Below are 17,057 nucleotides of genomic sequence, written 5' to 3'. Positions count from 1 at the left end.
ATTGTATGTGACATGAGGCATGTCACATATCCAGGAGACATAAACTTAGCATTTTCATGTTAGGTTTGATGGCATGGAAGGCCGTAGAACAGGGGCATGAGAGGGCAAAGGTATGAGATAAGTGTAGTAACCTGGGAGAAACTTACTAGCAAGAGACCTGTTTGTTCAGGCTCCTCCCTGTGTCCCCTGTCTACAAAAATAGGGATGCTCCTTTCTCTGGGCCTGGCAAGGGGACCTCTCGTAGGAAAGTGTTATGACTTGCTTCAGGCAGAGGTCAAAATTCCTTCCTTTAATAGTGAAGGTGCTAAAAAATGGAAGGCTGCTGAAGGTTCCTTCAGTTTAAAATATTCAGTATGTCAAGGGGCTGTGTTTGGCAGGTAGTGTGTTCTAAACACCATCAGCATGCTGCCAAACTTCAGTTCCTTGTCTAGAACTGTCTACACAGCAGCCTTTTTGGGATGCCCTGCCATCACTCCAAAATCAGTGTTGAAACCCCAAAACTTCCCCTTTTAATCTTCCCTTTCAACTTCCCCTTTCAACAAAATTCATTAGTAACATCACCATTTACCAGACTTTCATTTCTTGTACTTTTTTTTTTTTTTTTAAGATTTATTTATTTTAGCAAGAGAGAGTACACATGTGCAAGTGGGAGGAGAGGGAGAGGGAAAGAAGCAGACTCTGTACAGGAAGCCCCAGGTGGGGCTCGATCCCAGCACCCTGAGATCACAACCTGAGCTGCAATCAAGAGTTGGACGCTGACTGAGCCACCCAAGGGACTCCATTTCTTATACTTTAGATATGGGGCCAGTGGGGGAGGGGGAGAAACAAAGTTCAATTTATTTATCTTTGAAAGTAGGGACCCTGCCCTATTTGCTTTTGTGGTCTCAGCACCCAAGTCAGGTGTTCAGCACGTGTTTCTTGAACTGGATATTGCAGTGATTCTTAGGCTCGTTCTTTCCTCTTTATTCTAGTTTCTACTCAGACCAGATTCTTGTTAACACACATCTAGTTGATTGCATTAACCTCTCCCCCTTTTAGCTCTCGTCCTTCCTTGCTGCCGTCCACGTGGCACACTATTGCCAATGTAATTCTCTAAAACCTTGTCGGGAGCCAGTACCGCTTCTGGATTCAAGCCAAACTAATTAGTTTGGTATTCTAGGTATTGAATCAGCTAGTTTAGTGTACCCATTTGATGTAGTACTTTTACTGTTTTTTTGCACATAAGCCCATCATAGCTAATTAGGACAATCCTCTTACTTCTCTACTAGGAAAATTCTTATTCCGACTTATGCTTTTGCTCCATATAGTCTTCTATCCCAGAAGTCCCTAGCCTTTCTCACATTTTCAAATCCTGTTTCTTAAAGACCTAGCAGCTGGCTCAGGTGTGCATAGGTACCCAGTGAGTCTTTGTTCTATGAGTAAATGAGAACTTGTATTCTCAGTGAGCATTTTTAAGTAGTTTTACGTGATAATGATATTCCCCTTATTGTCCATAGACTCCATAATCCTTTCTAATAAATTACATTTCTTGTAGCTTATTGCAAGTTTAATAAATGATTAATCCACTGAATAAAATCTGGCATATGAGTACCTCACTCATATGCTAACAACTTGCTTGAAATGGCCTCAGAAGCATTATTCTTCTTTATTTCCACTTTAATTGTAAAAGTGCTTTAAATTAAACCTTTTCTTAGCTTTAATACAAGTGAATTATTGGATCTAATCAAATGATTTCAGCACATGCTCTGAGCAATTACATTTGTGCAGCTTTGCAGAAACTATGGTAACAGAATGAAAAATGTGTTTTTCCTGATTGTTTTCCTCCATGAGATTGGGAAGTTCTGACTTAAACATATCAACTTAAAGGAAATGGTCATAGATAATATGCATTACAAATTACCTTTGACGGTAGAATTGCCTAGAAAGTTGGCTAATAAGCCGTTTATCTCTCATAGGTTTATGGCTCAAATCCTCGGAGAAAACATCAAGGAATAACAATCGTAATCTTTGGTGGGGATATGGGAGGTTTTCAAGGTCTACTTTAGGCATATTTATATTATCTATTTTTTTTAAGCCACAAACCAGGATTATTTTATAATAATAGTAGAGCAAGCAACAAAACTATTTAAATTTGGGAGAAAAGACAATTGTCTGGTTTTTCTAAATTTCTTATTTAAAAAATTATATTGGCCATATTTTTCTACATAGCACATAACCATATTATTTGAGGAGCCAAAGAAATCCAGTTGTAGTATTAAAAAGCCAAGTCCTTTATATTCATTGTGTAAGACAAGATTTTTCCTTTAAGAGCTATTAATAATTTGAACTGTTTTCTAAAGAGAACCTGTTAAACATTGAAATTCATTTGAGTTTTGGCAAACATTTTAAAAAGATCCATTGACTTCTTATAAAATAATTTGTGAAATTCAACTTTAAAAGTGATTTCCTAACCAGGAAGAACACATTCTAGGATAATAACACCAATGAAGAAGTAAAGGATTTTCAATGGGGTAGTTTCTAATATTTTAATAAGGAAAAAATCAGTAAAAACTGCTTTAGGAAAGCATTACAACTCTTCATACCTATCTTTTTGAAATGAATAAACTGAATAATATGTTTATATAAAAAACTATAAATGCTTTTGATGAGAGGAGACTGTCTGAGCTGATTAACTGTAGAGATAGACCTAACATAGACCTTGAAAAGTTTAAAAAACATTTTCTTTGTTTTAATCCACGCTTACTAATATTTAACAGCTCAAGGGGTGTAGGCATGACAATAGCTGCCAGATAGAACAGTTGATGTGACAGTACTATTATGTACCAACTAAATAGCTCTAGTCTAAGTTTGTTGATATTCTTTGGTATTATTTTATATATTTGTGAAGAGTTTTCATAAGGCCTTGTTTCTGTGTTGAAGGAGTTTATCCTGCTAGTTGGGAATTAGGAGTTGAGAGTAAGGTTTTGGTGTCACGTCATTCTAGTCAGAAATCCAGAAATGCCCAAACTCTGCCCAGCCAATAAACTCGTACCGCCAGAGTCATGAGGGGACCATCTGCAGGAAACAGTAGCCCATGGGAATCAAGAGGGCCACCTGAATAAAGGCTGCAAACTGCCAGCGCATTTGTGTAGGACCCTCCTTGAAAGTGCCTTGGTGCAAGTAGTTCAGGGTTAAGGCCCAAGTCAGGACTCCTGCTTCCTCTCAACTTCATCTGATCACCATTTAGGACCAGCATAGGGAGGTGTGTGAATTAGAAGGTTGGAGGGGAGAACAAACAAGTAAGTATACACCCAGTCCCAGAGGAACCTCTGACTCTGCTTTCTTGACTTCTGTATACAGTAGTCACTCCACCTTATCCTTGGGAGAAATGTTCCAAGACCCCCAGCAGGTGCCTGAAACCACGTATAGTACCAAACGTCAATATACTATGCATTTTCCTAGACATACATACATACCTATAATAAAATTTGATTGATGAATTAGCCACAGTAAGAGATTAACAACAATAATAATCAGGACAGTCAAACAATATACTGTAATGAAACTATGAATATAGTCTCTCTCTCTCTCTTAGACTATCTTACAGTATTGACCTCACCCTTCTTGTGATGCTGAGAGATAATAAAATGCTTTTGCAATGAGTGGAGGTGAGTGATGTGCAGGCATTGTAACACAGTGTGACCTTCTGAGGACACAGCAAAAGGAGGGTCCTCTGCCCCTGACAGCTAGGGAACAGCAGGGAACTGAAGCCTTGGGTAATGGCCATGGGAGGTGAAGCTGTGGAAAAGGAGGGGCTTCTGGAGAGTGAAGGGGAAGTGCAAGAGAATGGCCGTTGGTCTGCGGTGGCTCAGGCCAGACCAAGAGTTTGAGGCAGGAACACAGACCCTGTGTGGAAACTCTTATTTTGACACAGTGACACACCCCGCCCCCCTCCTCCATCCTGCTAACTGTGCCCAATCAGGATTTTGGACTCCTGCATAATTAGGTCAGTAACTTCTCTTACCTGTGGAGAGAACTAGACGCGAGGGTAAGGTGGGCAGAGGCTGGCCTGGCCCAGAAAAAGGACCTCCTGCAACCACAATAAAGTGGCATTTATTTTCACATAGGAAGGAAAACAATGGACAATCCTGTCTCTCAGTTGTGTAAAGGCTTATTTCTGGTACAGTCTGGCCCCTGGCGTGGAGTAGCTTCTCAGCTTCTGATGAGTGTACATTTTGGACTTAGCTCCCGCATGTAATGACTCAGAAATGCAGATTTCTGTAATTGGCTGATGTTTACTTCACCTCCAGGGTGAAACACAGTATGTAAATATTTTAAGTCTTGTTCTAATGAATGTTGGTGCTGTTGCCGGGAAGTTTGAGCTCTTAATCTGAGGTTAACAATTTAATTAAGAGAAATGTACTTTATTTTTAGACTTTCATGTTCAAAGGCTTCTACTTATTATAACAAGTGATAGCACAGAAATGAGAATGATTTAGACACCTAGACTCATAGGCTCAAATATGTGCTTGTCAGTGCTGAAGATTCTATACAGTAATCCTATTTGCCATTTGTTTTTACGTGTTTTGTTGTTAACACAATGAAAGAGATCTTTATAACTAATAAATTTCTCCCCCATGCCTGAATATTGGTAGAGCTTCCTACTGATCTGTTTCCGTATGTCTGAATACTCACTTTGCCTAACAGACGTAACATAAAAGAATTATTGGGTATTAAATTGAAGACCCCTGAGATGAGCTTTTATCAGATCACCTTTTTCATATTTATTTTATTCTTTGAAGTTAACTTGCTGGGGCAGCCGTGAAATGCCAATTGAATATTACCCCCACCTTAAAAGACCACCAGAGACGTGAGTCAAAGCCAATCAGCAAGGGTCGTTTATTGCAGGTTCGAACCTGGACCTCTGCGAGGCTCGTTGCCGATAACGCCGAGAGGTCCAGAGCTGGGTCGGTGCAGGATTTTTATAGACAGATACAAACAAGTTTCGGGTGGGGCTGAGCTGATTGATTGATAGTTTGAACAGGCATACTTGGCGTCAGTGGATTGGGTCAGGGGACCCCCCGCGCGAAAGCAGACAAAGCAATCTTACAGAAGCAGAACTGGCCGGTTAGCCCATGCATGCGAGAAAAGCACTATCAGGATATTGAAGGCCTGGTTACTATCAAGTAAAGACAATTGGGAGTCTCCTGGTGGAATGTTACATTCCTGCTATCAAGCATCCTTATTAATGAGATTTAGGTTTAGAAGTATTTACTTTTCCTTCTACCTCCACCTCCTTCGGTTTTTCATGGAGGGAGGGTGACATTAGGGCTATTGATTAGGTAACTTCTTTGTTGTAAATCTCAAGGACATTTGCAAACCAAGGGAGACTCCTACCTTGCAGGACTGTGATCTCTGCAAGTTAACTATTTATCATTTTATGGCTGTCAGGGGTGCCTGAGGAATGCTACACATATGGAGGGGAGAGGGTGAAGGGGGGGGATGCAAGGCGCCAGCTTTTGCTTTGTCCTCAGCCAGCCTCCTGCGCCTTCAGCCGCTAAAATAGAAACTTTGTAATTGCAGGGGAAGAGCACCTTTCCCTCCTTTTCTTCTAGGTTCTTTGGCTGTCCTAATAACTAAATTGGCATAACACAAATTAATGGGGGGAAAAACATTTAATTTTGTATGTCCAGGAGCCTATAGAAATATGAGACTCAAAGAAGTCACCAAAGTTAGCTTTGTGATAAATTGGTAAGACTGAAGTGTTTGGGTTTATAGCAAATTAGTGAGGAAGTAACAAAGTTTGTTTATATAGCTTTCTGGGCCCTAAATCCTCTATTTCTGGTAATAAAGATGCCTTCTACTCTCCTGGTACAGGGAGGATACCTTTCAAATGAGAGACTTGTTTCCTGCTTTCAGGATGGGGGACAAAGGAGGTCAGTGGCCTTCTTTCTCTGACTGTTTCTTAAGTAACTTTATTTCAAAAAGAATCAGCATGCTGTAGTGGCATATTGGGGGTGGCGTATTCTTCCTTTCATCCTGTTGACTGTATGCGGGAAGACTTTTGTTTCTCCTAATTTCGGAAAAGACCCCCTCCTGGAGAATTCCTTTGTAGAAAACAACTGTAAAACCTGGATTTAATATAAAAAGCAACTATTTAAGGCACTTGTGAGTGGACAGAAGCAGATAGGCTCTACTGGGGAGTATATATTTGGAGGAGGGAAGGAAGGGAGCTATAAGGAGTAACTTTGTCTTTTCACTGATTTTAGCTTGAGGCTAAGTACAGTCTGTGCTCTGGATTCTGGTGGAAAAACAATAGTTTCTCTGGCCAAGGAGACTAGAAAACTGACACCAGAGAGCCCTGATCACTGAAGATAGTAGAGAAATCCCAGAAGAAGAAGAGCCAGAGGAGGGGGAGTCCTTTGTGAACTCACATCTCTTACTGACCTTGGAGCCATGCATGAGTACAACAGACCAGAACAGCTCAGCTAAAGACAAAAAAATCTGAACTGGACTGGAGCTGCCGCCTAAGAAGTAGAGTTGACAGTTCAGGCCAATCCAAGATACTTGCCAGCTAAAGAAAAGAAACAACTCTCACTGGAGAAAAAAAATGACAATTTCATAGTCTTCACAAATTAACATTTCTGCAAGCCATAATTACCCTATGTATGGAAAATCCAGAACATGGAACATATCCGAAGAGGAAGATAATCAGCTGAGTCCTGCCCTGAGATGAAGGGGATATTAGGGCAGTAGCAGACAAAAGTTTTAAAGCAGCTGTTATAATATGCTCAGTGAAATAAAAATGTCATGCTCTCGGTGAGTAACAAAACAAGAATAAATAGAAACAGTGGAAAAAAACCAAATGGAAGTTCTAGAATTAGAAGATACAATAGTTGAAATAAAAATTCAGTAGCTGGATTTAACAGCTGAATAGAGGTGTAGAAGGAAAAGTACATGAACTTGAAGATAGAGCAATATAAATTAGTTTGAGAACAGAGAGAAAACATATTGGAGCAAAAAAATGAACAGTTTCAGGGACCTTTTAGGTTGTATTAAACAATTTAACATGCATGGAAATAGAATCTCAGAGGACAGAGAGAATGGGATAGAAAAAAATTTTTTGAAAAGTTAAAGCAGGGGTGCCTGGGTGGCTCAGTGGGTTAAGCCGCTGCTTTCGCTCAGGTCATGATCTCAGGGTCCTGGGATCGAGCCCCGCATTGGGCTCTCTGCTCAGCGGGCAGCCTGCTTCCCTCTCTCTCTGCCTGCCTCTCTGTCTACTTGTGATCTCTCTCTGTCAAATAAATAAATAAAATCTTAAAAAAAAAAAAAAAGAAAAGTTAAAGCAGAAATTCCCCAAATTTGATGAAAAACAAACCGACAGATACAAGGTACCAGTGAATACCAGGCTGACTGAACCCAAAGAAGTCCACATTGGGACATATCATGGCAAAACTTTGGAAAGCCAAAGATAAAGAGCAGATGTTGAAAGCAGTAAAAGAAAAATGATAACATTTCAAATAGAGGAGCAATGATCCATTTAATGACTGACTTCACCTCAGAAACCACAGAGGCCAAAAGAGAGTGAAAGAACATGTTTAAAAGTGCTGGAAGGAAAGAAAAAGGCCTGTCCTCCCAGAATTCTTTATCAAAGGGAAGTAGCCTTCAGAAATGAAGAGGATTCCAGAATTAGTTGTGCCAGTGACACAACTGGGAGTAGACTAAAAACCAAGGATGTGTACCCTTTAAAAGGGGAAATTTTATAGACTGTACCTCAATGAAAAAATTTAAATGAAGGCAAAGACTTTTTCAGATAAAAGAAAACGAGAATTCTGTACTACAGGCAATGTCAAAGGAGGTTCTTTAAGGCTGAGCAAAACTTATATCTGATAAAATTTAGGATCCTTGAAAAGATAAAAAAGATGACCAAAAATGATAAATACCTACAGAAATGGAAAAGCCTCTGTCTTTCCTCTTATTTTCTTTATAAATCATATAAGTTGTACAGATACAGCATATTTAGAAGATACTAACTCCATTTAATATGTATCTGTATTCCATGAAGAATGATTGCAAAGTTTCTTTATTTTTAGGGTACAGTATTAATTAGAGAGGACTGTGAGTAATTAAAGATGTATACTATAATCCTTAGGGCAACAACTACTCTAATAATGGAAAGAAGTAGAGCTAAAATCCCAATGTGAAAATTGAAATGAAATCCAAAAAGCATTTAAATGGTATTTTGTTGTTGTTGTTGTTGTTTTAAGTCAGAAAAGTAGAAACATGGGAACAAACAATTGAAAAGACAAGTTAAGGGGCGGCTGGCTGGCTTGGTTGGAAGAGCATGCGACTCAATCTTCGGGTCATGAGTTCGAGCCCCATGTCAGATGTAGAGATTATTTAAATAAATAAAACTTTAAAAAGAAGAAAAAAGAAAAAAAACAAGTTGGAAACAAATAAAATAAAATGGTTGACCCAAATCTAGTCATTTCAACAATTACATTAAATTGTTAATAGATTAAATTCAGTGGGTATACAGTTTGTTTGCAAAATTAAAAAAGTTCCAGAGATGTTGAACACTCTTATACTCGCTATCTAGATTCTGTAATTAACATTTTATCTATTTGTGTTATCACATATCTAGCCATACCTATATTTATCCATTAATCCATCCTATTTTTTAAATGCATTTCAAAGCAAAATGCATTTCAAAGCAAAATAATTTTGTGATCCAATAAATTTGACACATACAGTATTTCAGTTTGGAAGATTCCCATGCAAGATTTTCATCTGTGCAGTTCAGCAGTAAAGCAACCCGATTAACTTTGTTTAAGCCAACAACATCAAGTTTATTTGACTTGAAAACATGTTTTCCACCCAAATATAACCTCTATTAACATCTTATAGGATAAGACCAGAATCAAAGGAATATACTTTGGAAAATACTCCTTCATACGATATCCTAATTTTGTTTATTTAGGACAGAATATGTTTTTAAAGAGTTTATACTTTTTAAGCAAATTTTAGAGCTAGCAGAGATCTTAGAGTTTATTGAGACCAGTGCTTTCATTTCAGAAATGAGAGAACTGAGACACAGAGTAGTTAAATGACTAATGCAGGCTAAACTCATGTGCAGGTGCATAATGGCAGAAATGGGAGTAGAGGGGTGCCTGGGTGGCTCAGTCGGTTGAGCCTCTCTTGATTTTGGCTCAGGTCATATCTCAGGGTTGTGAGATCAAGTCCCACATTGGGCTCTGTGCTCAGTGCAGAGTCTGCTGGAGATCCTCCCCCACTGCCTCTCCTTCTGCTTGTGCTCACTTTCTCTCTAAAATAATCAAATAAAATAAATTTTTAAGAAAAAAAAAAGAATGAAACGGAAGTAGAATCCAGCTTAGATGCTGGGGATGTATTTAATGGACACTCAATAAATATTTGTTAAATATATGAATATGTTGTCTAAATCTCTCCAGTTTTCTTTGTACTGCATATCTAGTTACATACTGGAATTTGTGCTTATTTTCAGATTATCTTGATCAGTAGTCTCTTAACACCTCATTTTTTATGTTAACTTTAGGTACAAATGATATATAACTACTAAATTCTTAAAAAGTTTTCCTGTAATATATAACACACAGAAAATCGAACAAAACATAGCTGTATAGTTTAACAAATAGTTATTAAGTGAACCCTGGCTTAACCACCAAAGTCAAGTAATAAAACATTGCTGGTATTTAAGAAGCCCCTATGGGCCTCCTCTTGTTACTGATTCCCTTAATTATTTCTTTTTTCTCTTTCTTTTTTAGCTAATTTAACTGGACATGCCGAGAAGGTGGGGATTGAAAATTTTGAGCTCCTCAAAGTCCTAGGAACCGGAGGTAAGTCTTTAAAAAAATTTTTAAGCTAAAAAAAGTGTTTGTTATCTTACAACAAAGGACTCATATCCTCAATATGCAAGTCAGTTAAAAATTCAAAAGCATAAGAAATCTATAGGAGAACTATCAAAGAACATGAACAAATGATTCATAGAAGAAATACAAAAGGGAAAATTTGGAAGAATTGGCAAGGATTTAGGAAAACCAATTTCTTTTACCCTGCTGTTGGGAATGTAAATTAGTTCAATCTTTATATAGGAAACAATACTAAAATCACTAACATTTATAGAGAGCCTGTGACTTGCCAAGTACTCTGTGAAATACTTTATTCTGATTAACTCATTCTGTCCTCACTCCACTTTATTCATATCCAGTGGTCATCATGTTTAATAATGGAAAACCTAAGACCCTCAGAAGCCTTAACAATATGAGTTTGATTAAATGGAACATGGATCTTTATGTTGTATGATCTATACAGTTGGAATGAGATGATCTGTATTTAACATTTTTGAAAGTTCTCCATACTTTAATAAGTTAAAATAAAAAGCTACAGAAGAGATTGTACAGTATACCATTTCTGTGAAATGAAAAATGGTATGTATCAGTGTCTCCATGTACACTTGACCCTTGAACAATGCAGGGGGTTACGGGCAGCAGTCCCCTGCAGTGCTGGAAATCTGTGGGTAACTTTTGATTCCCCCCAAACTTAACTACTAATAGCGTCCTGTTGACTGGAAGCTTTATCGATAACATAGTCAATTAGCACATATTTTGTATGTTGTGTGTATTCTGTATTGTATTTGTGCAATACAGAAAGCTAGAAAAAAGAAAATGTTATTAAGAAAATAATAAGAAATAGGAAATATATTTGCAGTCCTGTATTTTTCCAGAAAATTCCAGGTATAAGTGGACCCATGCAGTTCAAACCTATGTTGTTCCAGGGCCAGCAGTCTAGGTGTTCATGTAAAATCCTGTGGAATATACACCAAAATGGTAATGGTCTCAGCTGTTGGGATTTTCGATGATCTTGGTTTTCCTCTGTGCCTCTTGAGTTTTTGCTGCTGCTGTTCTTGCTGCTCAAGAGGCAAGTCCTCTGGAGGGTATGGCCTGTGTGGCTGCAGCGATCTCCACATTTGGAAGGGCCCCATGTTAGCTATAGTGCTCTGTGGTCACTGTTGCGAGATTCTAAATGACTCGTGAACAAGGCACCCCGCACTTCAGTTCTGCAGCAGGCCCACTGGTCTCATGGCAGGTCTTGCCAGGAGTGCACCTCCTCTCCTCAGCTCTCCCTCTGGAGTGTGATGTTGTGCAGTTACACCACGGTGAGAAAAGGAGGATTTTCATTTTTACCCCCCATCCTCAGCAGGCCTGTTGTCTCTTTCCCCAGAAGTAAGGTGAGAGCCTCAGAGGACAGAACATTCTTCTTCCCCAGTAGAGTTTAGCTTCACACCCTCAGGGGCCTGTATTCCTTTCTAGATTTGCAGCCCCTGACAGGAGGGATTGCCACTGTCCGTGTGAGGGGATCTGCCCATACTTTCTTCAGGGCCAAGCCTTCTAGCAGGAGAAAAATCCTTTCTCTCGGCTTCCAGAATCGGTCCCAGGCCTCCCATATTCATGCACGTGTCATTTGTCTTTAGGTCATCTGGTGTGAGCCTTCATGCCTAGGGCCTTGCCATGCAAGCTCTTCGTCATCTTCCTGAATACCTCAGCTTGTCGTGTGGAGCCGGCTTCTCCAGCTGCCCGCGAACAAGCCCTGTGATTTATTTTCATCAACTAAGTGTCTTATTGTCAGGAAGAGCATCATATAATTGTCAGCTTGGGAGATTTTACTGTGCTTTCCCTCCTTCAGATCATTTGTAAACATGTATTTTTAGAGCAAACTAGCCTTATCCTACCATATCCCTAAGAAATCATGCTTTCAGAATACCAAAATAATGTATTTTGTCCTTATGTTTGCTTCCTCTTTCAAAGGCAGTATCGACTCAAAGGAGAAGAAGGGTTACAATTGTACGGAGACTGGATTTCCTTAGAAATGGTGCTTGTGCTGCTTTGTCAAAGGATTTTTCAGGTCAATTTATGCTGTAGCCGCAGAATTTGTTTTATCTGTGTCGTTTTTATTCTAATAGCCCTATTGCAGTGTAATCACATGTCTTATTGTTCATCCATTTAAAGTGTACAAATCAGTGGCTTTTGTATATTTACAGAGTTGTGCAATCATCACCACAACCAATTTTAGAACATTTTCCTTACCTCAAAAACAATCTGTGAAACCTCTATCTATCACCTCCCAAGATTCGCCATCCTCCCAGCTCTAAACAACCACTAATCCTACTTTCTGTATCTTTTTATTTGCCTATTGTGGACATTCATTTAATTGAGTCATGTGGTCTTTTGTGTCTGGCTTCTCTAACTTAGCATAATATTTTCTAGCTCAATCCACCGTGTAGCATGGATCACTGCTTCTTTCCTTTTTATGACTAAATAATAGCCCACTGTATGGCTAAACCACATCTTGTTTATCTGTTCATCAGTTGCTGGGTTGTTTTTCCCTTTTAGCTATTACGAACAACGCTGCTCTTAGCGTTCATGTATGAGTTTTTGGGAGAACATAAGTTCTAATTTCTCTTGGTTATATATTAGTACTGAATTGCCATTTCAAATGATAATTTGAGGTTTAATTTCTTGAGGAACTATGGATTCTTTTCTAAATGGCCACACCACTTTACATTCCACCAGCAGTGTGTGAGGGTGTCAGTTTCTCTGTATCCTTACCAACATTTGTAGCTGTTCTTTTAGAAGATAAGTTATAAAAATCAGACTAAGATCATGTTTTATTCCAGATATCATCGAAACCAAAGAGCTTTTATTTAATATTATCAGGTAACTTCTCTGAAGCAAAATAGATGTGGAATCTATAAATCTTCTCAAGCCACTATTAAAATGTGATATTAATTAATTTTCATCACTGAATTTTATAGCATGTAACAAAAGCCACAAAACGAATTCTGTTCCTTGATCTGTCAATTTTATATTTGGCAGTATATTCCAAATACATAAGTAGAAATAGAAAGGCAGTGTATGTTCTCTTTCTGATAAGATGACAGCTTGCATCTCCTGGAAAATCCCCCTCATTTTTAAACCCCTAAAGTGCTGGATAAAATGCCTCTAAAGAAAGTCTACTCAGTGGTATAGGTCAGCTGGTAAGAATAAGGAAAATCTTTAGAATTCAGAAAGAAAGTGGGAGTAGAAATCTAGAGACTACATAAGCCCCTTGAAGGCAGAGGTTATTCTAGAAAATTCTACCAATGAATTGTGAGCTAGTTCTTTGGAGTTCCCATTTTCATGCTTGGTCTGAGAGATATCATCTATGACTCCTGAGAGGTAGAGAAGGCAAAAGACTAAATAAGAAAATCCACCCCGCAAAGGGAGCTGCAGAGAGAATTCTTCTGCCTCAGCATTGGTTATGGGTGAAGAGAATAAAAAAATAAACAAAAGCCTTCCCTGAGCATTCAGAACATAAGGCAGGCATTGTGAAGGTTTGCAGCTTGAATTTGTACACATTTGTATGATCCCAAAGAACAAAAAATAGGTAAGAATTTAGTTTACATACTAAGTTGGTAGTATTCCCAAGTGCCTAGGAAAAGCAAATATAAATCCTCTTTGGAAGAATGAACTTTTGCCTAGACCATAAAGAAATTTTGTAGACATGATCTTAATTGCCAATGATCACAAGCATCCAAGAAACAAGTCACCGTGAGTGAAAGAAATAGAAACAACACATAGCAAAATTAGACTTTCAGAGACTGTTGGAATTATTAGGCATGAAGTATGATATATATGTATATCTCATTTTTAAAATTAAACAGAACTTTGATGCTAATATTAAGGAAAAAAGACTTGCTACAAAATGACCAGACAGATTTGAAAGACAACCAATAGTACTTCTAAAAGTGAAAAGTAATTCAAATTATAAACTCAGTTTCTAGATGGTTTACTAGCAGATGAGATGTAGCTAAAGAGAATTAGCAAATTGAGAGATGGATTTAAGGAAAATATGCAGAGTATGAAATGGAGAAAAATGAGGTGGCATTTATAAAAAGGAGATGAAGATGTAGCAGTCAGAGAGAAGATACAAATTTCTAATCAGAATCCAAGAAGGAGCTAATGGGGAGGAGTAGTAACTGAGAGTTTACTAAGATTGACTGAAAATATGAATTCACAGATTGAAGGAACAGAACAATTTCTAAGCAAACAAATGTATGGAAAGTCTTAAATGAATCTATCATAGAGAAGGGGATGAACACTGGAGACAGAGAGATTTCCTAAAAGCAGCTGGAACAAAAAGACTTATTTATATATATTTATGAAGGAAGAGCAGTGATCAGACAAACAGACACCTTTTCAGCAGCAACCACAAAAGCCTTGGAAGAGAAAAAGAGTATTTGCAGAATGCCTGGAGAAAACAGTTGTCGATTTAGAATTCTATACCCAGCCAAACTATTTTTCAGAAGTGAGGGCAAAACAGACATCTTCAGACATACAAAAGCTGAGTGTGTTTTCCACCAACACATCCTCACAAGGATTTCTAATAGATCTCATGTAGGAAGAAAAAAAGTAATCTCAGGAGAGTTTCTGAGATGCAAAAAGGTTTGGTGGGTAAAGAAAATCTAAACAACCATAGTTGTAATGTTGAAATCATGGTGTTAAAAAAAAAAAAAAAAAAGAACTGAATCTTTGGGCAAAAATTGCATACAGTTTGGGGGCTGATAGAAAATAGTGTTCTGAGGTGTACTACTCCACAAACTTTAACATGCTCACAAATCTTGATGTGTGTAAATTTCCAAACCAATTGACGAAAGAATAGAAAACCTTAATATCCTATAAGTGTTAAAGAAATGAGTAAATAAAAATCTTCCTGCCAGGACACACTTGATTCCGTTTTAAGAATGAGTTCTGCCAAATATTCAAGACATAGATCATTCTAATCTTCCACAAACTCTTTTAGAGAATAGAAAAAGTGGGATTCTTCTTCCAGTTCATTGTGTGAGGCTAGTATAACTTTGATTCTAAAAACCACTAAGAGAATATGAGGAAGGAAAATTAGACACCAGTTTCGAACATGTGAGATTTTTTAATATCAAATTTATAAAATCAAACTTGGTATATATTTTCTTTCAACACAATTAATACTTTATCCCATTATCTAGCTCAGCTTTTTGAGTGGTGTGATCACAGGTCCTTAAGACAATTCTGCAAAGGTAAGGAAAGACATTGTCAGTAATGTTTTACCTTGGCATTTTCATCTCATGCCTTTTCACTGTCGTGTTTTTGGTCTGTTGTTAGCTGTGGATACTGCTTTTCCTTTTTGTCAGCTGATAATGTGCTTGCTCTTATGAGAACATGAAATAACTAAGATGTCAGTGTAGGTATTTCTGTATTTAAAATCACATTTTTGATGACTAAATGGAGTAGGTGGAAACTTTTCTTATGAATATAATAAAATCTCAATTTTTATTCAAAAATTTCACCACTAATCCTTCAGTTTTATTACCTTTTTAAGATAATTTTTTCCAGCACCACCTAGAATAATAGATAAGCCTCATCAGATGTCTTTATGTGTCATGCCAGGTTTTCTTTGGAAGTGAAACTGAAAATTCTTCTGATGAATTAATTTTTATGTATTTTGAACTATATAAAATGCTATTCATCCAATATCTTGAAGACTTTATGAAAGATTACAATATCAAAGATTTGCTTTTGATCTCATACTTATATGCATGTAATATTCATTTTAAAATCTCTCTTTGGGGGCACTTTGGTGTCTCAGTTGGACTCTCTATTTCAGCTCAGGTCGTGATCTCAGGGTCATGGGATTGAGCCCTGTGTTGGCTCCGCGCTCCGTGGGGGTCTGCTGTATTCTTCTCCCTCTGCTCCTCCCCCCAATTGCATGCATGCTCACTGTCTCCTCTCTCTCCCTCTCTCTCTCTCTCTCAACTAAATAAAATCTTTTTAAAAAGTAAAAATAAAAATCTTTTTTATTCAGACTGTTGAATTATTTTTCTTTTCAGCTATCTTATTTCTGTTGGTCTGTCACTGACCAGTTTCCTCAGATGGAAACTTGGAAGTAATTTTTAATTTTTTTCTCTTTTGATTTCTTGTTTCTCACATAATTTTTCCTTCACATTGACCCTTGGATTGACCTTTTCTGTTCCTAGTGCCATCACTCATATTACCTTGTACATGGATTATTGTTAGGGTCTCCCTAGCTGTTCTGCCTTTCTGCAAGTTCTCTCTTCCATTTTGTGCATTTTATATATATTCTGTTGTAAATGGTAATCATCCTCATTAAAATTAAACATATTGTGCTATTATCCTATTTCAGAACTTATAGTGCCTTTTTTTTTTTTTTTTGCAGTTAATTAATTCAAATCAGGCTTAGCTCTGTTTTCTCCTGGGTTTTTTTGGTCCATTTCCCCTGATATTCCACATACTTTCTAGTCTGGTTAATTTCCTTTTACTCCCCTACAGTTATGCATCCTTTCCCATATTCTGCTACTCTGCCTTATCTTTTTCCCATAATCCTAGTGCTCCCCTTCTCTTCTGCCTATCTAAATCCTGCTCATATTGATTCATTATCTGAACTGCAGCACTCACAATCCTTTGTAGAGAACATAGCACTGAGTGGTTCTTTGAATTTTCCTCCATGTCTGCTGTTTTTCTTTTAGATTATAAGCTCTTGGGATCATCCCTATGTATTTTTCCACCTCTGTTGCCCTGCCTCATCTCCATAGCTCATAACAGTATGAAGCATTTTAGTTGAACAAGTATATAATTCATGTTCTTATCTCTAGCATTATTCTTGAGATTGATAAATTTATAAGTGGACACTTGTAGTTCGAATCCATGTTCAAAGGTCAGCTGTATTTTGTTTCATGATGAAATTTTGGATTGTTTATGAGAATACTGATTCTGTTTTTATTGCTCTCCTTTTCTGCTGCTTTATATTTAACCATTTGCTTTCTCTGAGACATGTGTCCAGGTATAGGTGAAGAAAGTCTTTAAGTGTACCCATTGTGTGGATTAGTATTTCTGATGCTTAGTGGAGCATGATGGTCTTAGCTAAAAGATTTTAGTATTCTCTTTGAATTTTCTATGTTCGTCATACATGATCCTGAACTTTGGAGATTTTTTGCCATTATACCAAAA

At 37.7% G+C, this 17,057-nt stretch overlaps 1 protein-coding gene across 4 annotated transcripts in view; it reads left to right on the top strand.

The window, feature by feature from the left end:
- RPS6KA5 (ribosomal protein S6 kinase A5) overlaps nucleotides 1-17,057 on the top strand; it is a 177,053-nt gene that overhangs the window by 42,412 nt on the left and 117,584 nt on the right. For 3 of the 4 annotated variants that reach the window (XM_082733935.1, XM_082733938.1, XM_082733936.1), the window contains exon 2: nucleotides 9,783-9,854. In XM_082733935.1, the coding sequence (XP_082590061.1) occupies nucleotides 9,783-9,854 (72 nt within the window). Of the gene's footprint in view, nucleotides 1-4,280; nucleotides 4,301-9,782; nucleotides 9,855-17,057 lie in introns of those variants that run through there. The other variant, XM_082733937.1, reaches the window with a different exon arrangement.

Source organism: Mustela nivalis (genome assembly GCF_964662115.1).
Source record: "Mustela nivalis genome assembly, chromosome: 6".
Taxonomy (NCBI): Eukaryota; Metazoa; Chordata; class Mammalia; order Carnivora; family Mustelidae; genus Mustela; species Mustela nivalis.
This window is presented reverse-complemented; position numbering and strand designations above follow the sequence as displayed.